The sequence below is a fragment of the Platichthys flesus genome, chromosome 9 (assembly GCF_949316205.1).
Source record: "Platichthys flesus chromosome 9, fPlaFle2.1, whole genome shotgun sequence".
In the NCBI taxonomy this organism is placed as follows: domain Eukaryota; kingdom Metazoa; phylum Chordata; class Actinopteri; order Pleuronectiformes; family Pleuronectidae; genus Platichthys; species Platichthys flesus.
In genome coordinates, this window is record NC_084953.1 from 15,548,874 (window position 1) to 15,571,169 (window position 22,296).

Below are 22,296 nucleotides of genomic sequence, written 5' to 3' on the forward strand. Positions count from 1 at the left end.
CTTACTTTGTCACAGGTTGAAGAAAACAGAGCATCTGAAGGCAGCTGAAGTCGCTATGTTCCACATCTCCAGCCCCAAGACATATATCATCTTCATTCCTTTTGCAAATCGTCTCCACAAACAGATCATTGACTCATCGAATGACATTCCCACCAATCACTGATGCAATTTCCTGTTGCCCAATGTGCAGAATTACTGTGTTTATCCAACTGATTGGAAAAAAAGAACGCCCGGTGGACTCTGTGTCTCCGTTAGACATTAATGAAGCAATGTCCACTGCTACACAATTTGTTGAACTACTGAGACTTGTGGGATGTACATTTTTTGGGGTCAACAGGGATGATTGTAACTGCAGCGATAGTGGTGAAGGGTGATTGTACGAGAATCATCTTATATTTCTTATTAAAGAAACATCTGAAATAGAACTGCCACAGAGAATGAAAATTGCTTTTTTTTCACAAAGTAGAAAAAGGCTACAAAACCAAAACTGAACAAAATGGGCCTGCATCTGTTGTGTACCCTCTCGATTATGTAATTAGCAAGCTGTTGACTTCCATCATTTATTGCTGAATGACAAGCAGATGGGCTGGCATCACGATTTAAGCACTTTTGGGCCAAATTTGGTTGATTTCCACAGTGCTAGCGTCATCATGATAGATTGTTCCACATTTACCCTATTTTACTCGTGGAGCAGTCAGAAGATATTTTAATTCAACAAAGCTGCACCAAATTGAACACACTCAGAGATATCAATCCATTAATACAAAAAATAACATTAATAAAATAATGCAAATGTTGAATAACGCTATATCTCATAGAGGACATTTCTGGATCCAGCCCTGATCTGGATCTGCACCAAAATGTATTGGCTTTGTCTCTGAACCATCACGCATCCTTCAAAGTTCTGTGGTAATCCGTCCAGTAGTTTACACATAGTACTACACAAAAACAAACACAGATGACAACACAACCGCATTGGCAGAGATAATAACTTGATTCGATGCTCCTGGCGTGCTACCGGCCAGGAGCTGCCACATCAACATATGTTATGTCCCAGTGAAGTCCATCCCCTGTTAATGACCGGCCTTTTGTAACCTGAGCTCTCATTGCTTTCATCTAGATTACTAGACATTACTTTTTAGATCTCAGTGTTTAATGTAAATCAAATGTCCCATTTATAATCCAATTGTGCATCAAAGACACAAGGTATTCACTTTTTTAATTATTCTGTCATAAAAAAGGGATGAGGTTTGGCAATGTGTGCACTTACTATTCAGGAAACATCCATGTTGAATCCCTGTAACTGCTGCTGTCACAGATAAAACACTTCCCGTCACTATAATTGACACTAAAAATCCTCAAACATCTCATAATGGTTCCAAAGCTCAATTTAGTGTCTTGAGTAATTGCTCCCTGAGACTCAACACTTCTGCAAATGGAATTTTTACCTCACCTACACTTTACTATATTTACAATATTTTAGGTTAGTAGATAGATAGATAGATGGATAGATTTATTTAATTGCATAACAATGTAGTGTACAACAACATTTCTGTATATGTAAAAATAAGCACTTGTATGTGTTTTTTTTTTGTTTTTAGGTGGTTTCCATTAAATGCAATGTACATTTACAGCATATATTGGAAATTACAACACATACATGTAGAACAGATGCATTCATTAATTATAAAATTACGAGAGATGCCGCTCCTATAACTTCATCTTCTATAAGTCCACGTCTGCATGAGAATGACATTGCAATATTGGACAAACAGCATTGGACAAATCCGATAAAAAAAAAGGAAAGAACAAACACTCAATAAATACACAATGGATGTTGTACTGTTTTCTTTACTGTCTGTCTCACACCTGCACGGTAATGCAGGCTCTACTGCAGCAGCATATAAATGGACGAAGCAGACATCTCTTGAAACTAACTGAGGACACGGAGTGAGGAAGCGCTGCAGTACCGCGGACACACCAGGCGAGGTCAGTGTTTCTCCACAGTGCACAGGCTCCCATGTTCTTTGTGCTTGTGATCAACAATAAGAAAACACTCGTGTTGTTGCAGCGCACGTGGGGAAACGCGGTCCACCTGTGCTCGGGGGTTTGAATCCCTCTGATGTTCACGGCTGCTGAACCCACATTGACGGGGGAGAGCTTTACTGGATCTCATCCCAACAAAGGGGAGCCAGGACCAGGAGGGGGGGGGAGCAAAGGGGTGCGGGCCCCTTTAAGCCCGTTTAGGAATAATTAATGACGTCGCGCTGTAAACACGACTGACGCTCAGCTGCGTGGTCACAGCATCCTCTCAGCCCCGGAGCCCCGAGAAGACCTCTCCAGGTTCCCCGGGTTTATCCGCCGACAGCAGCGACTCCACCGCAGTCCACCTCGACTCTCATATGCGGTCTCCAAGACCCAGACGACGGCGGTGCATCTCTCCTACCAAGTGCCATGGCTAGAAAGACGGACATCCCCTCCTCGTACTACGGTGAGTCGCTTCTTCTTTGTTGTAAACCGCGGAGGGCTTTTTTTTTTGTTGTTGTTCGTCTTCCACGTATATCGTTGACATTCTCGTATTTTAGCCCGAATGACGCTGTGGTTTACGGGAACGTGTAGCTAGCTTCCCGCTGTCATCCGCTAGCGAGGCTGTTTTGGGGGCTGTTTTAAAGGTTGGCACCAAATACGCAGTAGCGACGGGATAACGATTTAAATGGTTGTTAATGTCCAAAGTGACCTTTCGCTTTTGGTCACCTCCATGTTTTCGTGCCCAAACGACCCATGTCAACACCGTGGAGTGTTTTCTTGCTCTGATTTGTGCCCTGCATTGTTTGGGCTGTGTTGTTTACCTGCTGAAACCATCTCGACTCTCCTCCTCCTCTGCTTCGTCTTTGTGGCGAGAGACAGCTTCAGCATCACACATCTGCAAAGGATCAGGATGATCGATTGTTTTTGCTCCGATGATCGCTCGATCAGGCTGGGACGAGTCCAGAAAATAGCGAAAACCCGAGGCCACCGAATTCCTTTGTTTAAGTCCAATACCAGACGAGAAACTCGAGATGCTGTCATCACACTAGACAAAGAGAAGCCCCTCCACTAGTGAGAAGGTGACATTTGGCAATTGTTTACATTTTTGCTCCCAACAATCGTCAATGATAAACAATCGAGATAACTTTGTTGATAGTAAATTGTCTAGAAATGCTCCAACTAATCCTCTTAATCCTGAATGATGTTCGACCCCTTGCTGTGATTTAGTCTATTTGGGATAATTGTCGTCAAATATGCACTAATGCTAGAGTTTTGTCATTATGAATCGTGCAATATCCAATTCAGTGTGTTTTTTTTCCTTGAACGTTTCAAATTTGTTAACCCTAAACTGGCTCACACTGATCTACATCCTTTGTTAAAGGTTGGTTTGGTAGTTTGAGGCTGAAACACTTTTTACCATCTTTTTTTTAAATGGATTAATAAAGTTGTCTGACCCCCCCAAAAAATAACCATTTTCATTCAGAGAAAATGAAACGCCCATCCTTCCAATGTTTTCTCTGCGCATGAACGGAGTCTTCAGCCGGAGACCCTTAACCACTGAAGCAGAGATGATAACCAGAAGTTAGTGAGCAAGTCACAGAAAAAAGTCAGAGTTTTCATGCTGTGCACATTCATATACTTTACTTAAGTTTTTTATTTGACAGTGATACTAACTTATTATTTGCATTTCTGAAAATATGCCAGAGTTAGCCACAGCGGCTAATTTTCATCTGTAGTCTTTAAGAATAAAATGCAATGAAAATACCAACAAATATAAAGGCAGTGAAATATATAGAGACCCAAACAGGGCCTCCCTTACATTAAAGCACCTGCCAACCCCGAGCACAGGAATGACATGCGAGACAACAGATAACACAAATACAAACTATTTTAGTGTTCCCAATTTGAATTTCTAATTAACCAGGCTCTTAATGTGGAGGCGAATGGTAGTTGGCACAGTTTCTTGGGGTGTTGCAGTAAGGAAAGAGCTCTAATGTCTTGATCGCCACCTGGTGGCCGACTGCTGCGTAGGACATAAATCCTGCCTCGTCCATATTAAGGGATGGAACATGGACCAGAATTAAAAGTGCGTTTCTTATAGATTTTTCTTTTAGATCATTTCTGTCAGTTTAGCTATAGTTGTTATCAACCTGATGTTTTTTTGTCCCATTTTTCCAGTAAATTTGGTGCAATTAGATTTGATGATATAAAATCACAGTGAAATATTATGATTGACAGCTGACACCGTTGTGCACATGAATTGATGTCACATCGCTACTGCTGCTCCATCTTTGTCTCCAAATTCGCAATTGACAGCATTGATATCCAAGATATTTTGGCTTCATTCTTGGATAGTGGGAGAAAGTGGAGACACATCCTCCATCTTTATAAAGTCTATAATTGTAGCATCTGCGGCAACAGCATTGCGGTTTGTAATGAAGGAAAAAATGTCCTCTGTTAACAGTTTTAATATAAAATAATTTAGTGTCTTGTGGCATATCCGGTGTATAGACATATTTAATCTGTGAGTGGATTTTGTGTCCATTAGCCTTCCTTTGTTATCATGTTGTTTACAAAAGCAATATAATCCTTTATCACCACCAGATGTCTGAAACCAGGAGTCACTTACACTGGTGATTTTCACCAGGACTGCAGGTCTACAGCCAATATTTGTCTTTATTTACAAATCTTCCATTTAAAATAACTATTCAATGCTTTCACAATTGTATTATTTTAAATATTAACAGGCTACCACAAGACTATTGTGAGGAACTAAGTGGATCCTCATCTTTACAAATGATTGTTTCACATAAAAAAGATGTAATTTCAAGTTTTATTTAATATTTGTTCTCATGGGACTATGGTCAAGGAATAATTTTATATGATTATTAACTTTTTATACCACACTTGTCGGTATCAGAAGGGTCTGCCTCATGAAATGCATCATATCACGAATATCTGTTTAAGTTGTGATAAATTCGTATGAGGCGTGAATCAGCGAGGCCTGACCGTGAGATTCAGTGGCTGCACCGTCTCAGAGTGACACAGGCATCATCGACTCTGCTCCTGACAGCCCTTGATAGGGGAGAGCTACTATGTCCCCCTGTTATTTACCCACACACTGACCTTGTGTGTCCCCCAGACCGCATGACTCCAACACTGTGCCAATCACAACTGTAACCTGTCAGCTGTAGTCGATTCTCACTGCTCCCTGCAGACGTGCAGCCCACCATGGGGCCTTCAAACGTTCTTTCACTCCATGTTTACAAGTTCATGCTGTCATGTTAAAATGAACCATAAACCTGGCGTTGCAGATTGAGTGTAAAGTGTTAGAATTAAGGAGCTCAATGGGCAGTGAAACACAGTGTGTTTAAAAACACTATTTAGATAAGACTTGGGTAATGTTTTGTTTTTTCCGATTCTGGTGCTAAATCAATACTTTTGAAACAGTGACGGTGCCTAAACGGTGCCAGAACCTAAAAGATAAATATGTTTTTGATATGGTTTGTGTTTGATGATAGGAACAGAACTTTTAAGCTAAGGCTATTTGGAAGTTACAATTTGATGTTTCCTCTAAACAGTTTAAAGTATACTTCACTTCGGAATCAGTTTACGTGGAATTCCCTCTTTACACCATTTAGCTTAAGGCATTTTTTGGTCGTGTCGACTGTAGTTTTACGTAGATACTAGCGAAGTGTAGGCTAATGTTGCATGCTTCCAGAGCCACATGGGGAGTGTCTTACCACCAAATTTAAATGTATTGTTAACCAGGCACATGCTGTGATACTATGTTGCCTGGAAGCAGAGTAACTACTTCAGTACATACATCAAACACCGAAATTAGATATTGTAAATCTGAGTTGTGATCCGGTCTGGTAGGTACCATCCATGTAAAACCAGTTTCTGATCTGCACTGGTTTTTGGTATTCAGCCTTAATTTAGATGCAGTCTATGTGCATAAGTATACATGTTTATATTTATATTTGTATGCTTGCATTATCTTCTCGAGCTTCCACTCTCACACAGAATACACAGAGACAATTTAATGAGGTAACATCATTTTTCCATAGCAGTGTCCAGTGACTGAGATAGACTTATGGTGCCTCCCTGTGTTTAGGTCAGCTCCTTTACGTAATTGGCTCCCTGCTGCTTCATTTCCATCAGCTAACTTGGCAAAGGAGCAATTCAAAGTATTTTGGTCCCACAGAACAAGAATACCAATTCACTTCAGCATCCCCCGCGTAGTAGTGTTGTCAAATTACGTTGGCCGCAAATGTTTCACACTCTGCATTTGTTTAAATGCAGACTAAGCGTGCACTGCTTAGTAAAGAAAATCCGCTTTTTGTGCCAGATGATACTGTCCAACCGATTATTTCCTGTCCAGCTATCTGCTGAATGTCAGTACCTAAGCCTAAAGAAAGGGGTTCTCTCTGAGCTTCCCAAATTGTAGCGACACTCAACTGTTACACAGGAATAGGTAGAGGAGACACACCTGCTTATGACTACAAGGGCTGTTCTGTGTTAGTCTTCTCACATTATTTTCTCAAACTCGCACAAATGTTATCACCATACATGTATGAGAAACGTGGACAACCAGTGTAGCAGTGGTAAAGAAGGCATGATGATGAGGGATTGATGAACATGAGAAATTTACATAATGTAAATTGGTATGATCTGTTACCAGCATTGGAAAAGCCTCTGATACAGTTGAAAATCCCAGGTAGGGCATTAGCGATAGTCTGAATCAATGAACTTATCCAATACCACGTCTTTTAAGTATATTAGTTCCACGCCGGTAAAACTGCAATTGTCTTTTCCCAGAAATGACTTCTTCTTTGCTTCTTCAACACATCAATTTCACTGTACTACCACTGCAATTACTGTTTTTAGAGTAGCTTTAGCCAGAGCTAGCTAAAATGACAGCAAGTTGGCAATATCTGTCACTGGATTGTTCCACAAGTATTACAGGGATGTGTTTTGTAATACTTTTAAAGCTATTTGAAAGGAAGTAATTGGATACAGTTATGACAAATTTCCTTCTTTTTTATTACTATTTTAATTTGTCACGACAGCTAGCAATCATCGATCCAAGCGATTCAAATATGTTTCATAAGTTGGTATTTTCAAAATGCACTGGTATCAGATCGGTGTGTTGTATTCGCTAATAGGTATTGTTATCTATATCTTAATGGGAAAAATGTTACAAGAACATGGTAAGATGCAGTTCCTGTTAAAGTTGACGAGGGCTTATATAAAGTTGAATTCTTCTTTTAACATATATAATTGGCACATGAAGGGAAACAAACATAAAAGAAGATCACTGACTCATGTAGTCGAACTAGCTGCCGTCTCGTCACATCAAACACAGTTGCTCTACATTCCAGATTCAAGTGTGCACTTGAGGCTGGTGTATTATATAACCTTTCTATGTTTGCATAATTAGCTGAAATGTTCAGTCAGTCAGAAAAGTAGAAAAATAGAGTTTAGTCCTTATGTGACAAGTTTGTAAGTAACAATTTAGATAAGGATTTCTTTGACCACAGAAAATGTTTAGTCCGGCACACAATTAATTAACAAATTTCTCGCATGGGCAGCTCCCCTCAACGCTGCATTTTTATACCGAGTCAATGCAGAGCCCTGGCAGAAAGCTGAGGACTGTGTTTCCGAATAAAACATTCAACATTCAGCACCTCCTCCTGTGAAATTGCAGTCAGAGACGGTTGTGGCTCTCAAGGCCCATTTTGCACCCAAGACTAAGGGCTATTCAGGGATTTTTAAGTGTCATAGTCCTCTCCTCAAATATTCGTTTTAAATGAAGACCAATGCTCACTCTTTGCTACACATTTTATTTGTATGTATGGCAGACTATTGCTGTGTATCTGCTCATTATTTTTAACAAGGTTATTTTCTTTTGCTACTAATTTCACATGTCTTTTCTCAAGAGGTAGCTGTGTTTTAGCCTGGAAGTTTGATGTATGTTATTCACTCTAATGATAGGGTGAGTCTATAAATCATTTCAGAAATATACTTTTGCACAGAAGGTAAGCGACAGACAGTTATTTGTTAGAGTCTGCAAAAATGGGTACAAATGTTGCTGTGGAGAGGCTCTCTAGGTGACAGCAAGGAGACTTAAAATTTCCAATTTGCAGCACAAATACAGTCAGTTTGTTTTTGACTAAAAGACTAAGTGACGTTGACAGTGACTGATGAAACACAAGATAGAGAGGATAATGGACGAGAGATGCAGCTACATTCACGCAAGACATATAGGTTTTGAGTCTCAGGTGCTCAGTGAGACTTGAGGTGACTATTCTTTAGGTCTAATGTGCTAAATGATGTAGCTATTTTTATCTAAACAAATCAGAACAAATGAGACTAAGTGCTCTGATGTTGTTCAAGCTTTGTTGCTCAGGTGCACCTTCCCAGTTTGCTGAGATATTTAAGGAGTTTAGCTGATCAAAATTTCATGTATGCAGATTTATTCAACGTACTGATTTCTGTTGAAATTGTGTGAAAAAGAACAGATTTTTACGGGGAAATCCAAAGGACGTGACGTTTATGCTCGTGTCTGAGTATCAGTTCACTTTCCGGTTAATGCTCAGGTATGCTTGCCTGTTTATTATGGCATTCACACACATGTACAAACCAAAGGATACCGACTGCAATTCACTTGACGGCCACCATTTTCATTAATAACAAGGGTTTTCAAATGCTACATACTTAACCTTTACCTAGTGTCTCACAAGTTGTACACTAGAGGCATTAAAATCTGAGCACACTGACATTTTTTTGCTATTTATAGCAGGAAGAGAATAACTATTCTCTAATGCAATGTGGCAAATGGGACACATACACATTGTACTTTAGTTTGTGTGGGGTGTAACATCCACATGACCTTCAAGTATTTACTAGCTTCTTCAACAGCAAATATCAGAAAAATATACAGTTGATTCTAAGACAAGAGTTGTGGTCGTGAGTAGGGATGGGCGTTCGATTAAATAGTCTTCATCGATCGTCGGGAGAATTAATGAAGAATTTTCGATTAAACATTCATATTTTCAAGTTAAAAAATTCAGTATTTATAGGCTATATTAAAATGAAGTGAAAAAACAAAGCGTGTTTCCTCATTGAGATCTTTATTACAAGATGAACAAATTATGCGCTGCCGTAATCTTAAGCAGCGGAGCCGACAGCTAGAAGCCGGTGCTGCTAAACACAACTGACCCTCGCTTTTTTTTCTCCAGAATAAAATAATAATAATATAAAAAACATAATGTTAAACAACAACTTAACTACATCTATATAATACTTAGTTCTGACAGGTTTTGCCAGATGTAACTCAATACTATCAAACAAGGCACCGAGTCGAGAACGCTTCATAAAAATAACAAGTAACTCACATACAGCCTCAGCACCAGTCTACGGGTTTGTGTTGAGAAAGATGAGCATGTTAACATCCTCCGGGGTCAGACGGGAACGCAGCCTGGTGACCGTCAGTCCTGTTCCATTCCCTACATCACAATAAACCAAAATCACAACTACGACTCTATGATTAATGTGACAAGTGTGTTAAGCCAGCGGCGTTGTCCGGCTGACGGTGGCTGGTTAGAGCACTTAATCATGTGTGTACGGTCACATACGGTTATAACGAACTTTCATAAAGGGGCCAAGGTCAGGATATTTTTGTCAACATAGACAGGAAAGAAATCCCCATCTTAATTAGTCATTTAATCTTTTACAGGATCTGAAACCTCATTTTCCTGAGACATGTGAAAGGTCTGCCTGCAGGGTGAGATTATTTACTGTAACCTATTTCCACTGCAGATACATTTTCTGTGCATACTGTTGTGAAAGTAATTGAGTCATCTGCGACATTTTGTCTGGGTTGTTCAAAATACCAACGCTAATTACTAAAAACAAACCTGAACAGGAGGCAGCTGTATTGGTGGAAACGTGAAATTAATCAAGCCTTGAAGGAAATTACACTTGTACCGGTACAGGTGTGTAAACAATGGCCTCTTTTTAATTGGCCAAAAAAAATACTAATACGCACTAGCATCTGGAATTTGTGGGAATTGATACAATCAATATTCACGCTCAGGTCGATTGATCCAGCAATAGACACAGACAGACAGTACACACATTTAAAAAATCCCCAGCGTATACTTGCTAAATTGGTTGGTATAGAATAAGTATAACTATGTGTCTTTCTACACATCGTTGTGTGTATTGCATATTTGGATATGAAAAAGTGGCCCCGCTTATTTCTAAGTCATTATAAATCCAGGCCAAAGCTGGTTGAGCCTGTCACTGATCCAAAGTTGTGAGTCTTACACAGGGCTGCCACTGACATGCCTGGAGGCTCCCACAGAAGTAACCAAGGTCACAAAGCACCAGCCACAATACTGCCTCTCCACTTGGAGCAGCAGGCCAGCTGTCAGCGTCTGACACTCTCAGATGCTAACTCCCCCTTTGGGGCTCAAATCCCGGCGTAGATCTCACTGTTCTCAGCATTTTAGGGGATGTCAGATAGCACTCCTTCCCTCTGAAAATATAATTATTAGGCACCGTTCGTGCACTGATGGAAGATAACACAGTGGGCTACGAAGCCAGTTATGCCAAATACATATACAGTCCTCTAACATCTGTTATTAGTTATGAGGTTCCCAAAGGGACTGTGCTGAGTGAACCTAAACCAGAGATGTGGATGTTGTTGTCTTGGTTCAATAAGGAGTCGAGTACTTTAAACGTTTTGCTTCTCTCCAGGGAGGGAAAATAAGAGCAAGACCGAAAAGATGTTTCAGGATTCAGGAGGGCGAGAGAACGGGAGCGTGTTGGTGTAACACAGAGTGTGATTGTGTGAATTTTCTCTTCAAAAATGTCAAATTACGAAGAAAGTGCGCCTTCTAAAGGTTTTTAAATTGCTCTGATTCTTTCAGATAGGGACTCCAAGTCTCTCTCTTTTTTCCTCATCCAGGGAGTGTGAGAGACTTGTGTGATCACGATGCGGTTCGCAATTCATGTGTGTGTGAATATGTGTGTTTGTGTCTGTGTGGGCATGATGTGACAGGGGTTAGTGGGTGTGAGAGTGCTTCCTGACTTAAGTGAAGTCTTGCCAGTAAATCACTGCCCACCATGACGCTCTCAAGTCCGCTGAGTTTGTGAATGTGTTTGTGGTTTAGCTGAGAAACCTTGATAAAGAATTTCCGCTCCATAGACTACCCATGACCTCCTCTTCTCTTTTATCTTATCACAGACTCACTGGCCCCTTTATCTTTATCGTTTGCTTTCTTACTAGCGCCCTGTTACCAGCATTGCAGGAGAAGCCGGAAAACGGCAAGTTTTTAAATACAGAGTCGAGGAACACTCAAAGGCCCACAGCCATGTTACTGATGTTGTTTCCCTCCTTGGATTGACAGAAGCCTGCACTTTCATCAAATATGAATGAATATACTGTACACAGCATTGAGACTGTGCCTACCCTGCTGAGCAACATTATTATTCTGAATATTTAACATTTGCTTTCTCCTTTTTTGCTTATTCTTAGCTGAATATTCAAAGTCTCTGACCCCAACTTTAGCTTTTTCAAAAGTGCAGTCTAACGGCACTTTCCCTCCAGGTCTTGGAAACATTTATGAATCAGAGTAAAAACAACAAAAAAGTATTTTCTAAATGGCCCCTCTGACCGAACCCATGTGAAGCACCTGCAGTGTTCGAGCTGTTTGCCTGACCACAATATGAAAGAGGCCTGTGTTGGACAGTCTAGTCCAGGGACACTGGTGCCTGTGTCTGCCAATGTTGATTTGTCAGTGAAGTGGATGTACAGAGACGAGGTACGAAATTTGGGTAGGGTGTAGGGATAAGTTTTACAATGGATGGTGCACTGTACTGTATGATTATTACTTGATTTCTTGTACATCCATATTTTCTGTTGAGTGATGTAATTTCATTAGCAAACTGCACTCCTCCAAACAGAGACCTCAGTTGTTGTACCTGAATTTGGTAGAGACACTCTCCCATTGATGGTGTGACAGCTCCTACTCCTAAAAATTTCCACTGGGACTACTTTAGACGTCACCCTCCACATCTGTTCCAGATGTTCCTTCAGCCCCTAGTACTTCTTGATCATACTTCTTCTCTCTGATGTTGCTCTCAGTTGGGATTGCCACATCTATCAAAACTCCTCTCCTCTGCTCCGATATATGTGTGGTTGGTTAGCAAACAGCTGCTATTCAGTGTGGAACTTCAAATATCACAGGGCCGTAGCTCTGTTGTTCTCATCCGCTTTTGGTGATGTGTCCCAATAGGATTCATGGACATCTAATCCATACGCAGAGGTATTCCTATAGACCTGATATGACCTTCTGCTGCTGGAGACACTCTTTGCAAGCTTTAAAATAATATGCTCATAATCCCAGAGCAGTCTAACCTTGTGATAGAGTGTACCACAGGAGATAAGTGCACAATTAAGTCACTTTCAAAATTGTGAAATAAGATGAATAACTGCTACTGTGACTTTTCCTTGAGTTTTTATCACCAGGTTATTAAAACTGGCTCTCTTCTAGCACAGGCACGCTTAAGATGATTCTTAATAGCCAATAACCTCTATACTTAAATATTGAATCTATATGGACTTCAAATTGATGCATCATCATAATACTTTTCAATCTTTCGATGAGTGCTTTTTTTAACATCATGATAGTAGAAGGAATTATATCCATTATCTATACCACTAATCATTTAAGGCCACAGGGGGCTAGAGTCATTAGAAGAAGGGATTTTAAAAAACAATTTTAATGTGTGTCACAGTTAGTTAACTGTGAATGTATCCATAGATCTTATTGATCTTGTATACTAGATACAAATGCAAATGATACTAGGGAGTGAAGATTATTGCCAAAGCGTTTGTATAATCCTGATGTGTAATTCCTCATCCCATCTAGCCTCATTTCCTTTAAGCTTTTGATAGCCACCACGATTGTTTTGTTTCACAGTCGGGACACGGTTGCATTATCCAACACTATGTCAATAGAGTAGAGAAGCAGTTAGTGGTGTTAAGAGCGACCCTAGCTGTCCCTGTGTAGAATGCCTGCCAGGCTTTTTCCAACTGTTGTTGACAACAGACCCTCATTCAACCTGACTTCAGCCAGCAGTACACATCCAGACCACCAGCCTCATCCCTCACACTGCCAGACCGCAGTGCTGCCCAAACAGCCGCCATCTAATGCAGAGGCTGCTGGTGGCCTGGCATCGCTAAAAGATCTTCACCACTCTGTCTTATCCCTCCACTCAAATCTGCTCTGTGGGCCAGAAGAAACTCTTACAGCCTTGGAAATAGTCAGGCTGATGTAGAGAGGAGTAACATCAGCTAAAGCTAAATTTAGCTTCGCCGAATAAGCAAATGCTCTGCCACCTGAAAGTTATTGTGTGAGACTGAAGAGGATTGTAATCCTCTTCAATGTGTGTGTGTGTGTGTGTGTGTGTGTGTGTGTGTGTGTGTGTGTGTGTGTGTGTGTGTGTGTGTGTGTGTGTGTGTGTGTGTGTGTGTGTGTGTGTGTGTGTGTGTGTGTGTGTGTGTGTGTGTGTGTGTGTGTGTGTGTGTGTGTGTGTGTGTGTGTGTGTGTATTCTTTTCCAGTATAAACACTTACTTTGTCAGTGCAACTACATCTCATAAGGCATTTTCAGGCATGACCTACGGGTAAAGTCCGGAGAATGGGTACAAACTTCATGACCTACGGGTAAAGTCCGGAGAATGGGTACAACTTCCCCCCGCAGTTTGACTTTCACACAACAGAGCGTGAGGTTTTATGCACAGATTTGTTCACAACAGCACCAAATCTTCACATGGGATTCTCCTGGCTTCCTGTCACAGGGCCACAGCTCCAAACAGTAGGTTGTTCAAGAAACCACTGATCTGTTCCTGAGAAGGCTCACTCCCTGATACTCCCCACCTGATCCGCACCACAATCTGTCCTCTCACCACTGACCCTCCATGATATCAGTGGGATTCAGCTTGCACTCGCCATATGGAGCAGCCTGTTTTTACCGCTTGGTACCCGCCCTATAGAGACCTGCCTGTGTTGAATATCCATTTTTACTATATATATATAGCTTGCATTGGATACAATCTAGTAGCTATCTAAGTATCTTGCTCAACCCCAGGAGTGGTACATCTAGTTAGCTCTGATGTGATCTTGCCCTTCCTTCTTTAATGCTGAAGCAACAACCACTGAGATATATCAAGTAATGGAAGGTAACTTGTAACTTTTAAGGAAAAACCTTGTATTGTGCAATGTTGCTGCCTTTGAAAGTGATATGGAGCTGTCATCAAGTCAAATGTTTTTAACTAAACCATTTAAATGGCAAACCCTGTTTCTTTTAGTTTTAAAGCTCATCACTGCTGCTACATTTAGCAGCTACAGCAGCATGTGCATGCCATGTGTAATATATACTTGTTCAGGTGGGTGGACAGTATGGACAGGAATAATTATTGATGCAGAGCTGAAACACTACTGGACAGAGATCCTTTTTGTTTTCCAACACCGTATTAAAAAACGAAAATGTATTAATATCGATGTAGCCTTGGCAGTTGACTCATTTCAGCATTCTTGTCAAAGTTGTTCATTTAGCAGCATCGTTCATTTCACCTTTGTGTATCGGGAACAAATAGTTAAGTAACTTTAATTTTCTCAAGTTGTATCATTGAACTGGATTGTGTGTGTATTATCTTGTGCGTTTGCATTAAGGTTTGCATTATTCCAGACAGGTATAATACAAGGTCCTCTTATCCTCATATATTCAATGTCAGTGCCCTGCAAATGCTGCAGTGAGCACCTGGTCTGGTGACACTTTGTCCTTGGTTCAGTAATTTACTCTGAACATCCCCCATTTTTAGACCTGAAACACAAATGCAAATGAATGATTTTCAGTGACAACCAACAGATATCGAAGGTCATATGACAGTAGAAAAAAGGAAGTGGACCTCTCAATACTTTTTTTTTTTAAATAAAGTTAAATGCTCACTCTGCTTCGGTGTAAAAGAAAAGGAAGTGGTGGTACTGTCATTTCACTTCCATGTCAGGAATGTCCTCATTATTCAGCAGATGTCCCATGTATAGTCATGAGACCAGCCAGTGGTTCAAAGAGGTAACGTCTGATACCTGCAGCCCTTCATCTGACAAAGCTGTCGACCATCTGCAATAGGCAGCATGTAACAATGGACCAAAGCAGCAATGTGACTCAGTTAAATACAAGCACAGTTTGTGGTCCTGGCAGTTTTTGCTGCTGACTGTGCAGCTTAAGGACACCTCCTGGGCTTGCTACTTTCCCAGACATTATTTTGCTGTTGGCATCTCTATCCTTCACACGGATGCTGCTGCGGTAGAGAAACAACAGCAGGGAAATGGTTCAGAGCACACTGAAGATGAAGGAGGAAATTGGGAAAGCACATGAAGAGCAAGAGTGGAAATATAAAACCGACTTTGCAGGTTTTGTTTTTACATTTTTTTTGTACCGTACAGCTCCCAGGGCGTGTGGACCTTGTTAAAGAACTCTGAATATCCTTATTCAGAAATACAACCTCTTTATATACATTTACAAGTGGAATGTGTTTACATGTTAACATTCTGGCTTTTTAACATGTTTTCTTCACGCAGAATTTGTGGCTCTGGAAACCTTTTTTTGCCACAGCATGTAGGAATTTCACACCAGCCAGACAATTGCCGGTCGCTGTGATTAACTCGCTCACTCGATCTCACTCGGATGCATAGCTGGCTATGTGTAGGAAGCATCTGTTGGCTTTACCGTGCTGAATCTGTTATATTGACATAAATAGAGGGACATTTTTTGCACGCATTTGTTTTACTAAAGTGTTTCCGATTTTGCAGCTGCTACCGATTTAAATGTCTTAACTGCTGTTACTGTGTCCAGGCAGTATATAACATTGTCAAGCTAATAATATATTTGTTCTTGTTATAGTCTATCTTCTCAATTGACAGATTTCTGGTCAACAAAAGACTTAAGGGACAACATTTTCTTGTTATTTTACTCTGTTGCGATTTTCAATATTTATCCGGCTATTTTATCCATTCATGACGTCATTATCAGTATAATACTATACAATAAGTACTGGATGATACAGTGTTGCTTGTTATTTAGGACAGATTAAATGCTAATGCTAAATGCTGTGATTTTAAAATGATTTTGTGACCAGCACCAGCATCTTTGTTGAGCTGGTTTGATCCCCGGCATGACGTCACACACCACCAAATCTCTGATATCGTCAGTATGGAAGATACTAGCTCCACCCATTCACATTTTTGTCAACAAATTCAGAAGTTAAAACATGTTATAGTTCATTTTAACAGGACTACCATATTTGCTTGTGCGTAGACCCGTAGTCAACTCCTAACACATTCAGAACCAAGCTTGGCGTGTACGTCTCTCGGTTGGATCAGTTTGGGATATGGGGAGATGGAAGATAGGCCCACTTATGCTACCCCTATGTCTCCCCCAGCGGCTTGGAGATATTGGGCTCCATGTTTGATGATTAATAGGTCCTGAGGAACATGTCGTGCTTAGTTTCCACTGGGGTAGAGACTACTCAAGGCAACCAAGAAGTAGCTGATGATGAATGCAAATGCGTGCGCTCCGTCACACCTACAAGCGCACGCAGTCAGAGTTAGTCCCTCAGGTGACTGATGGCGCTCACAACTGTGGTTCAGTGTATACTCTGCTGGGTCAAATTGGGAAGTCCTCACTGTGACCCAGATAAGCTGTTTGGCATAAGAGTCGCTAAAATGATTTATTATATTTCCATGTTGGGTACATTGTTTTGGTCGTTACTGCTCGGGCTTAGTCTGATCATCCCTCTTCCTCTCAGTCCTGTGAGGCAACCTGCACTGGGAAATGACCTAGTTTGTCCTGGCCAGTCGAACAGCAGGTTAACTTTGGTCTCAAACTTGTGTGTGGTGTCAGTGTAATAAAATGACTGTTATATATGATTAGATATGTTGTTCTCTGTGTCAGATCCGTTTCCTCTTGCACTACATTACAGTCAAAGCAACAAATAAATGAAAAGGATCTTTTACCTTATTTGGTGAAATAAAGATAATTGAACAGTTTTTTGTGTTTTTTCATCTATATGCTCTATCAGTGAACCTCCATTCCTTTTCTTGTAACAGCTCTTTGTTTTTTTTGTCAACTAATCTGTAAATATCTTTCTTGTCTTTTAGGTGAGCCACGCAAGTTTGACCCAAACTTCAGAGGGCCGGTTCATAACAGGTATGACAGAAACTAAACAATTCACCTCTTGCATTACAGATATGTTGACAAATACATTTATAAAACACATTTATGTCATCACCCAGTCAGGATAGAATTTGATCCACTTTCATGTTTTTTTTGTAATATGAAAGAACTGACCCTTGTATACCAGTCATTATCTTCCAACGTCTGATTCTTATATGTGCATTGATTTTTACCCATTGTATTATCTATCTGGCACACATGGCCGTGACGCAACTGACGGATTGATCGTTTGTCATGTTGCATTAATAAAGTTTGAGTTGCTGGCAGCTCTCTCCACTCCACCACACAGATCAATGGCCGTAAGTCAAGCCGATGGCTGGAGTTGGCACAATAACACACATTACCAGCCGGATAAACCCAAAGCAGATGTTGTCAGCACATCGGGGGGGTTATTAGAGGGAGAAAATGAAATACCCCCCATTTATCAATTAGCAGCACATGTCATAAATGTAGTGCTCTAACATTTGTTTATGTAGTTGTTTAGAAACTGTATCATCATTTAACAGATTATATATTTTAATAAACATTACATTGTTAACATTGATGGTAAAGGTTGGGACTTAAATTTGTGGATTTTAATCTGAAAAATCTGTTTTATTATTAAACTAACATTAATACAAATATGAAAAGATAATGGTGCATAACAGGTGTTATCCTCGACTTATAGAAGCACAGAAACACAAACTTCAGGGTGGAGATTTTCCCTTAAAAAAACTGTATAATATATATCTTGTTTTTGAACTCAAGTCTAAATTTTTAAACTGCCATGATATATTACAATGAATAGCAGATTGTTGCGATAAAGCAAAACCTTCAAGGGCGTCACCACAGGGCTATTTTATGATTTAGTCATTTTCTGGGGCAATGTAGGCTCTGATCTCTTTTATGTGCAGTGTTAGTGTCGGCAGGCTGCTGGGAAGGCATGTTTCAGTCCTCCCGTGTCTCTTTATCCCAACCTCTCCAGCCCATTCCACTGCTCTGGCTGGATGAAGGCACCGAGGATACTTTGATGTTGCTGTGGCTCTAAGGCTTTTTTTCCTAATGAGAACTGGGAGTGAACTGACTCCGTGGTCGTCTTGTTTTCATCTGAGCTCAACGGCTAAATGAAGTTACTGTATCTGCTGCTGAGCACTGCGTACAGAAGTGGACCAGACACAAGTGCAGACAGAGTGTTAATTAAAGTTGGTTCCAGCTATAAAAAGAAGAATTTAGTTGCAATCGGTGTCAAATTTACAGCAGTTCATCTATGTTATAATTCGCGAAATCTCTGTCTGTATGTGGAATCTTTCATCTTATTGGTTTCAAACTTGTCTGTAATGTGTATTGTCTAGATTAGTGCGATTTGGACATGTGATTCGTTCCATATTAATATAGTTTGAATAAACAGGCTTCACCTGCCTTCTAATAAATAGAGAAGCTGTTCTTTGTGCAGCAGCGGTGGCGCAGCGTCGGGGTTCTGTGGACTAAGTGCCGAAGCCATTCAATACTTGTCACGGCTCAATTACTGCAGGTTTTACAGTTTCCGAAAAAAAGGTGCAACCAGTAACTGTAAATGTTAGTATAAATCAGGTTCTCTGTCCTTTCACAGCATATGTGGCAGCTTACCTTAAAGAGGCTTGTGTTTGTCAGAAAAGCTTCTCACATGAGCTCTTGTGAGCGTGTGAAATAGCTCTTTTGTGTGCAAATCTGGGCCTACAAATATCTCTTCCTGATAATGTCTGTTACAAAGCAGGGGCAGTCTGGCAGAATCTCCGATTCAATGGCGACCACGCTATCCAGCTCCATCGCTGCCATCTGTGTCACCTTGGCTCCTGCGGAGTGTCAACCTTGCAAATATAACACTGACACAAAGGTTTCCATGCACAGACGGAGCTACCAGTGCAATCTCTTTCTTTCTAAGCATCACTGCCTGCCAGCGTGGTACACAAGCAGGGTGGTGCTTTGGTCCTTGTATGTGCAAGTGACTGCTGAAGAGTTCTGAGGCCAGGTGGGAGTCAGAATAGATTTGCAGGTTGACTTGTTGTCCATGGGGCCTGAACTCCCAAGATAAGAGAATGAAAAATAATAATTGTAACTCCCCTCATCTCTCTTTTCCTCTACATTCTTCAAATGATATGTTATATTAGCCCTGTGGTGTTGTGTTTGCACTTTATCCAAATAATGATGTCATGTCTATATGAAGGATCTGGGTAATGAGACAGTTCTTTACTAACAGTGAAGGAGTGACCAGACGTGCTTTAGAATGCCACCCCTCACATCTTCTCCTCTAATCACCATGTATGTGAGGCTGAATGATGGCTAACTTATCCTCCATCCAGGATAGAGAGGAAAACGAAAGACAAAGAATGCACTTGTCACCATGGCAACCTAGACAGCTCTTCCCCCTGCTCTTTTTGAATGAAATGAGATGGTACTCCCTTGTCTCCCTTTTGTTAATAATAACATGCACAATATCAGCTACAGCTTGGCTGGTGGTGTGGCAGGTTGTCTGTACACTTTTCATATTTGGCGGCTGCGGCTCAGGAGGTAGAGAGGGAAATAAACTTACCAGAGGGCTCGGTGGTTTGATCCCCCAGTATTTATTCTTGGGCAAAACACTAAACCCCACACTGTGCTGACAGTGCGATAAGGTTAAAGGGTAGATGTAACTTTATACAGTCCATTTCCCTTACTGTGATCACCAGGCAGAGATGTGGGACACTTTTAACTGCCTGTGATTGCCTACAAAATAGAGTAAAAAACTTAAAATAAAGACCCTAAGTCTTTTCACAACCAACCACTCTTTTATTCTCATCAGATTTGAGGTTTTACCTGATGCTGGAATCTTTGCCTGAAGATACAGACGACCTGTGGGTCAGTTATTATCAGCTCCAAACATGTGGCCCAGCTATTGAGCGGAGATATAAAATGTTGCATTTGCACGTAGGTAAGGTCCTAATGAAATTCAGATAAGAGTAATGATATTGGAATAATCTTACTCTGAAAGGAGAAACGAAGGGTGTAACCCGTCCTGCTGGGACAGGAAAGACTCCCCATCCAACCATTAACATAGATTGCAGGTTTTACTGCAGTTATTAATGCAGGGTCACCTCTTAACTGGAGCTGCACATGCAGACAATATAAGATCTTTAACAGTGCAAGCCTAATTTAAACAGCTGACTCTGATCTTAGAGGCTAGCTACACTAAAGGTGCAGTTAAAATAAAGTCATGTTCTCAATAAAAGTACATTTAATAATAGCATTATATAATAAATGTGAGTTATGTAGCCCCCTCCCCATACATTGATAGATGGATGTAAGCAAGCATAATGTTTAAATTAAATTACAGTTAAATCTAGGAACAAATCGTACTAGAGGAAAAATGATCAATCAATGCAGGTTAAGTAAAATAGAAGAAATACATAGCTAATAACTCATAAGAAGTGAATATGTACTGTATTTATATAAAATTATATAAATGCTCATATAAATACAGTAATTTTGAGAAAACAAGTACTATTCAGATTTATAGAAACAATAACTAAAATTTCATTTAATAATAATTATTTAATTAATCAAAAACACTATAAATGTATTCATTTTAATTGTAGGCCATCGTGCAAAAATGAATCTTTAGGTTGAACTTGTGTTTGCATTTTAATATTAATGCATTAGTACCTGTTTCATTACGGTTTTATCCCTTAGTACTGCTTGATCCTCCAGCTGATATCCTCTGTATGTGTACATCAGTGCTCTAATGATTGTCTAGTGGTCTATCATGAGAATGTGTTCTGAGGCAGAGGAGCTGCTCACATATGAAGGGCCCTTGTGACAACCATGCTGCATAAAAAACAAGTACAATAGTCTCCTCAAAGAACGACACAAAGGAAACCCTGTCACATCTCTGAGCTCAGGCCTCCTCTTGACCTTGGCTTTGCGCCTGTGGATGAAAGAGAAGAAAAGTTGAAAGCGGAAGGAACCAAGGGTGTCAAGTGCATTTGTGTAGCATATTGTGTTAGGAGGAGGCTACGTCCCTCATACACATTGTGCAATGGATTGAACTTTGCTTTATTCAAGGCTGGGCTCTGTACTCAAAGTCTGAATAGTTTGGAAAGAGGGCTAAGATAGGGGCTGCACTGACAGCCTCTGTCAGTGTGGAGAGGAGGGGAAGAAAGCTTGTTATGGGAGAGAAAGTGAAGAAGTGCCCAGAGAGAGAGAGAATCTGAGAGAGTGCTTTAAACTAGCAGACTGGGGCTACTGTTGAGAGGGAGGCAATTTTCAAAAAGCTGTCTCTGTGCCTGTGGGACAGTGGATTCTTGGGGGGGATTCAGAGTCTCATTAGAAAGTCAGCAGAGCTCTTCAACAGTCTCTGAAAAAAACTGTATCCAGATGACAACATGTCATCGCTGGTGGCAAGCACTGCACCCAGATATAGATCTTAGACTTACTTATCATACAGCTGCTATGTCATAATTTCCAACAATGAAACAGTTGAACCCAGAAAGAATCACACTATATATTTTTCCTAATTCATCTGAAGCAAATTCCCAATTCTCTCTGTGGATGCTTTGCTAAATGAACTTCCTCATGATTCAGATTTAGACAAAAGAATCCAAAAGCAAACTGTGTTTAATAACCATATTTTAGTGGCCAGAGGAATTGTCTTTTCTGGTTGTCCGTCTGTCCCATGTTATCTAAAGGAGCGGTTATATCTTCAAATTTCATACAAACATTTACTTGGATTCAAGAATGAACTGATCAGAACTTGGGAGATCAAAGTTCAAGGTCACTGTACCTCAAATAACCCTTTTTTCCCCTCTTGAATGTGTTTTCTTAAGTACACCTCGAGAATATCCTTTCAAATTTGGTCACAGTGGCCTCACAAACATGTTTAGGCCTCTTGAACATTATATCTCCCAATCTTCGAGTGGTCACTTGGTCTCAAAGATGAAATGATGAGACTTCAGTGGTCAAAGGTC

General features: G+C 40.5%; 1 protein-coding gene across 2 annotated transcripts in view; it reads left to right on the plus strand.

Annotated features, from left to right (window-relative positions):
* Positions 1 to 2,100: 2,100 nt before the first annotated feature.
* slc44a5b (solute carrier family 44 member 5b) overlaps positions 2,101 to 22,296 on the plus strand; it is a 37,482-nt gene continuing 17,286 nt past the window's right edge. For both annotated transcript variants that reach the window (XM_062395983.1, XM_062395982.1), the window contains exons 1-2: positions 2,101 to 2,491; positions 17,263 to 17,311. In XM_062395983.1, coding sequence (XP_062251967.1) covers positions 2,455 to 2,491; positions 17,263 to 17,311 — 86 coding nt within the window. In that variant the 5' untranslated portion in view covers positions 2,101 to 2,454. The remainder of the gene's footprint in view (positions 2,492 to 17,262; positions 17,312 to 22,296) is intronic.